General features: G+C 37.0%; 1 protein-coding gene across 1 annotated transcript; it reads left to right on the top strand.

Moving 5' to 3' along the window:
* The first annotated feature begins 3,606 nt into the window (after positions 1–3,606).
* LOC131153265 (21 kDa protein) lies at positions 3,607–4,574 on the top strand. The gene has a single exon (XM_058105461.1). It carries the CDS (start codon positions 3,659–3,661, stop codon positions 4,277–4,279), a length of 621 nt encoding a protein of 206 aa, XP_057961444.1. The 5' UTR covers positions 3,607–3,658; the 3' UTR covers positions 4,280–4,574.
* The last annotated feature ends 1,426 nt before the right edge of the window (positions 4,575–6,000 follow it).

The following is a 6,000-nucleotide window of genomic DNA, read 5'->3' as shown; positions in this document are numbered from 1 at the left end:
GATTAGATGTTATTACCCATATCAACAAGGTGCATTTTTCTTTTCGAGAGCATTCCCATAAGAACTCCACAGTTAAGCATGCTTGGCTTGGAGTAATCTTGGGATGGGTGACCTTCTGGGAAGTTTTCTCAAGAAGTGTGTGAGTGAGGACAAAACACACTGAAAAGGACATGTGTTGGTCTGTGGGGCCAATCATTAGTCCGATAAGGCCTGCCCCCCTACTGTCTGGTCCAGGTGGAGGAGGAGCGACACAGTGCACTCTGGCAAACCCAGGTTGGGGCAATACAAGAGTGATCCTATCAGTTCATGATCTAGAGAAGTATTTTTCAAATTTCTTCCTTCTATTATTGCAGTTGCCTTAGGTTCCCAAATTAATGGAAGTCCTCTAAGGATTTTCCGTATCATTTCATAAGTTAAGTAATTCTTTCCTAAGGCATTGAGGGAGTTTATTATATGAGTGAATCTAGTGCACATACTAGTAATGGTCTCATCAAGATTCATCCTAAAAGCTTCATACTCACTAGTGAGCATATCAATTCTATTATCTCTTACATCAATAGTACCTTCATAGGTTACTTCAAGTTTGTCGCAGATTTCTTTAGCAAATTTTCATGTCATAATCCTATTGAATTCATTTACATCAAGGGCACAATATAATGCATTTATATCACTTGAATTTACTTGCAATATCTCATGGTCATTGTCAATCATCTCTTTTTCTTCTTTGGGTATCTATTCACCATCCACGATTTTAGTGGGGATAAGGTCACCATGTGTGACAACTTTCCATGCTTTCCAATCCATAGTTTGTAAATAAATTCTCATTCTTTGCTTCTCAACAAAGGGAGATACACTTAGGTGTGCCATAGGCATCTTTATATAGCTTTTAGTTTAAGATTTACTACAACATGGCACTCTAATACCAATTGAGAAGTAAGGGGTACTCCCAAGAGGGGGGTGAATTGGGATTTTAAATTTTCATTTGGAAACTTTAACCTAGTATGACCCTTTTAAGATTTAATAAATTACAATCACACTCTCCAATTAGCAACACAATTAAACTTATTAGCAACTTCACAAGTACAATTGATTTACAATGACTAACACTCAATTCAATCAATATAGTGTTGACTTTATGAGTCCAATCCTATTTTGATAATGACAAATCACTTGGTATTTGATCTGTGCAATGAGATTGTGAACATGAACAATATTTAACATGCACGAAAGGCTAGCAACTCATAGAAACCATGAAGATTAAAGAAAATACATCTTGGCACAATCCATGGAACTAAAAGAGTTGAAGAATGAAGATGCAAGCGCCAAATTCAAGATCGTCATGGGAATGGGTGTTTAGAACTAATGTATTCACATATTTCATATAATTTAATTCAAAGCTCAAAATATACCCTAGATTGACCTTAGGACTCATGCATCTCATGAACATCATTAGGGGATATTTATGGACTTAAAGATATTTTTAAAATCCGAAAAATATTTTATAAAAGAGCAAAGAAAGAGAGTGAAGCAGATTTTTTAAACTAAAAAGGAAAAATCGAGAAAATGAAAAGTTCAGAAGACCGAACTCCGCGTTCAGCCGTCTGAAGATTTAACTTCAGAAGACAGAAGTTAAGTTCAGTCGTCTGAAAAATTTCTTCAAAAGACCGAAGATTAAGTTCAGTCATCTGAAGAAATAATGGTGAAACACAGAACCTGGCAAAAGTACATCAGAAGACTGAACTCAGACTTCAATCGTCTGAACCCGACACTTTAGCAGACTGATCCCCAACTTCAGTCGTCTGACCCTATGTCTAGGTTAATTTTTCGAAACTCTAAGGAACTTTAGTCGTATGAGCCTTAACCCTCAATCATATGAACTTATGAGAAGACTAAAAATTTTGATTTTTAATGAGAACACATGAGTTATTTTTTTATCAAAAAGTTAAGATTCATTCTAAAGGCAATGTTACCTTCATAATCAACATCTAAACCCTAGTGCCCTACGAGAAAAAGAAGTGAAGAGAGAACGAACCTTTGGCATACGATTGAGCATATTATAAGATTAGCACAACTTTGAACACACTATTGAAACTTATGCTTGGGATTTCAAAGTTTATACGTCGAATCTGAGCTAAGGCTATCTCGATTTTCAAAATGCAATCTAGCAATCATTGTGCTTTCATTTTGGAATTAAGGTTTGGTAAATCGATCTGCTCATTAATATTTATTCTCATAGAGTTTTTTCATCTAAACTGATTTTCTTGTTGATATTTATTTCTCAAAGAGCTTTTCATCTCAAAATCCATTATTGAATATATGTTGAGAGGTTGATCTTGAGTGTGCATATATTAAATCGTTTTGATAAGATCACTACTTGAGAAAAGTTTTAGCCATTGGTTAAATATTTTTTATTCAAGTAAGTTTTCATTTAAAGATTTGATATTTTCGATATTACAAAACTACTTGATTGAATATCCTTAGTGTTCATAACTATATATATTATTGAGGGATATTTTCTGAAAAATCTTATATTAGGTTTTGATCTTTGGAAATCATATCATATCATATATATATATATATATATATATATATTTGCATATTATAAAGATCATATTGTGGTTGAATAGACAAGTCAAGGAATCAATTGGGAACCAAAAGGAGCCATCTAAAGCTGATGTCAACAAGGGTATTGGAGAGATATCATTTTTCTCTCGACCTTTTCATTTTTCAAAACCACACTTGGTTTTGATATCATATCTTTCAAAAATGCACATTTTGATAAAAATGAATTTCAATGCTTCTCCCTTTTTTTTCTCATATATGTAGTTTAGTTTTTTTTTTGAATTTGTTTGTCATCTATGATAGGAGTAGAAAATGTTCATGCATTAAATTTATTAAAGTACATTAAAATTTTGAAAAAAAAATTTGAAAAATGCAAGTAGACAGTCGACTGGTCTTGTGGCGCAATCAACTATCCCTACTTCTTTGCAAACAGTTGATCAGCTTCTAGGGGACAGTCAATCGACAGTCCAAAGGCTATTTTATAGCCCTTTTCTTTAGACGGTGAACCGGTCTAATCTAAAGGCAAGACACAGTCGATCGGCCTCTAGAGGGTGATCGACTAGTCCTTGCTGCCTCCCATTTTATATAAAAGTTTCAATGTTTTATTTCAAAAAATAATTTTCTTGAGGGATACTCACATGCACATAAAGTAAAATGGTAATCATTCATAGAATTATAAATTTGAAGAATCTTGGATTATAAATAGCAGTCTCTCATGTATTAAACAATTCAACATCGTGTCCAAGTCTCCTGTTTCTGTCCCTCGCATATTATTAAATGCCAAAAAGCCAGTCCTCAAACAAAACCCGCATCTTCTATAACTTGGCTTTAGCTGATTCTCTCTCTCACTCTCTGTCAGTTCACGGGTCAGTGTGTTGGCTCTATTGGATAATTCTTTCTATTCACAAGACGCCAACAGAATCACCGGTAATGATTAAACAAAGGGACATCCCAGTCATTTAACAGAATGATAGGGGCATTTACGGAATTTCATACCAAAGATCGAGCCTACTTAAGCCCCTCCAAACCGTTGCTTCCAAGCATAGCCACACCCACGCCCACTAAGCTTCCTTCGCCTCTCACCTTCACAAATACAATGCAGAAAAACCAACTCCTCTTCTTCCTCTGTTTCCTCTGCCTCTTCTTCTTCTCCCTACAACCAATCCCAGCCCTTGGAGACTCCCCTCCCGAAACCGACGGCCCCGATTTCATCCGCGCTAGCTGCGGCGCCACCTTATACCCCGACCTTTGCTACGCCTCGCTCTCCGGCTACGCCGACGTCATCGAGCAAAGCCCCGCCCAGCTGGCCAAAGTCGCCGTGACTATCTCCCTCTCCAAGGCCCGCCACGTGGCCTCCTACATCTCCAACATCTCCCGTGACGGCGACTGCTGCAGCGAGCCCCGCGCCGTCGCCGCCCTCCACGACTGCGCCTCCACCTTCGGCGACGCCGTGGACGAGATACGCGGCTCTCTCAAGCAGATGCGCCAGGCTGGCGCCGCCACCGCCGGCGAGTCGTTCCGGTTCATGATGTTTAACGTGCAGACGTGGATGAGCGCCGCCCTTACCAACCAGGACACGTGTACCGACGGATTTGAGGATGTTTCCGATGAGACCTTGAAAACGAACGTCTGCGATCAGGCGGTCACTGCGAAGAAGTTCACGAGCAATGCTCTGGCGTTGGTTAATAGTTACGTTGACAGTGTGGGAACTCCCTAAGGGCGCGTTGTTAACCGTTCGATTCAGTGAATTATGATCTTCTTTCTCTCTCTCTCTCTTTTTTATTTTTTTTAGGGTGGTTTGGATTCAGTGAATCTAAATCTAATATATTACGTTGTAAAACATACAGATATATGTATAAGAAATGTTTTTGCTTTTAATTAAGAGGAAAAGGACATGTTTGAATGTTATGGGTGGTGACTGTAAGTTTTTAGTGGGATCTCCCTCAGTCGCGCACCCACCTCCTGTTTGAATAAAAGATAATCAGTGAGAATAAACAGAGTGTCTTCTTCTACGAGACGCCCCTGTATTTGCCCTTTTGGTATGGTTTCATTTTGGCGTTCATTACCTTTTTGAAAAAAAATAAAAATGGTGTGAATCGAATATGAGTTTCTAGTTAGCCATCATTACAGCGCACAAATTATTAGATAAGATTGTGTAGAATACATCATTTTTAGATTAAATTAAATTCATAGAATTTGGATATTGTTGAGAAAGTACAATTTAAATAGATAAATCACTCAAAAATTCAAAGTATGAATTGCTTATTGGCTGGCATTATAGAATGGGAGGTGGTTCTTAACTATGCATCATAGTTGATATTTTCTCAATTGGTGATTTGATGCGCTCACTATTATCTATAGTCATTTACTTCATCACACCTAGTGAAAAATAGTGTTTTTGTCTCTCTAATTCCGCCTGCTCAATCATTGAACGTCAAAAAATAATGTGACAAGTTATTTTAATTAGAATGGCATGCTCCAGTACTCTTCCAAATAACAGCTGCAGTAACCCCCTCTTCTCTCATTCGCTTTTTCTCCTTCGCCAACTTACTTACTTCTATGTTGCTCTGAAGCAACTCCCTACTTCCTACTCGAGTATATGTAAAAACTTCTTAACCTTTTCATCTATTTCCATTAGGTAATTAGGTAATCTGGCTCTTATTGCTTCCATCTTTGTAAATACACACAAAATAAGTGTGCTAATTAAGTAATCTATAGATTAATGTGCATGATTATTTGCACCGAAAGACACTGAATCTTTAAAGGCGTGAATTAACTTTAAGGATATATGATCCTTCTATGCCTCAACTTCTAGTAAGCATATTTTCTTTTATTAATTTATTATTATTATTGCAACATGGTTGTTATTGACATTCAATATGTCCTTTTTGTATTTGGCAAGCTCACAAAATGGTGTCATCTTTTGGTAGTTTGTGTTGAATTGAGAAATTATCTACTATCCATGCATGCTTAATCTTAATTTAGCATTTTAATGTGGTGATGTTTATTTGATCAAGTTTATTTTCATTTTCCTACTTCTAAGCTTTTTTATAGAGTACTATTCAAGGTTCTCTACAACCCTTTTCCTATACTCATCTTTCATAATGTATCTTACCTACCTAATTGCTTTTTTCTATATATGTTCTTTCATAATCTATCTTCCTGCCTGATTGCTTTTTCTATGTATGCATGGTTCAATATCCTCCTCTCATTCTTAGCTAATTCTTTCTTCTAACCTTCAGCTCCTCTCTCTCTCTCTCTCTCTCTCTCTCTCTCTCTCTCTCACACACACACACACACACACGCACACATTTCATTGCCACATGCAACTCCCAAAATAAATTTTTTTCTTTTCAAGAATATGGATTTTTTTTTTTTTGCCCAACCCTTTTTGCCATGCATAGGGAGACCAAGTGCACACATGAATGTTGTCGGCCT

The sequence above is a fragment of the Malania oleifera genome, chromosome 4 (assembly GCF_029873635.1).
Source record: "Malania oleifera isolate guangnan ecotype guangnan chromosome 4, ASM2987363v1, whole genome shotgun sequence".
NCBI lineage: Eukaryota > Viridiplantae > Streptophyta > Magnoliopsida > Santalales > Ximeniaceae > Malania > Malania oleifera.
The sequence above is the reverse complement of the archived record's forward strand: the minus strand, read 5'-3'. Positions and strand labels throughout refer to the sequence as shown.

Bases quoted from the DNA above. Each gene is read 5' to 3' on its own strand.
- LOC131153265 (XM_058105461.1), top strand. From the start codon at position 3,659: ATGCAGAAAAACCAACTCCTCTTCTTCCTCTGTTTCCTCTGCCTCTTC.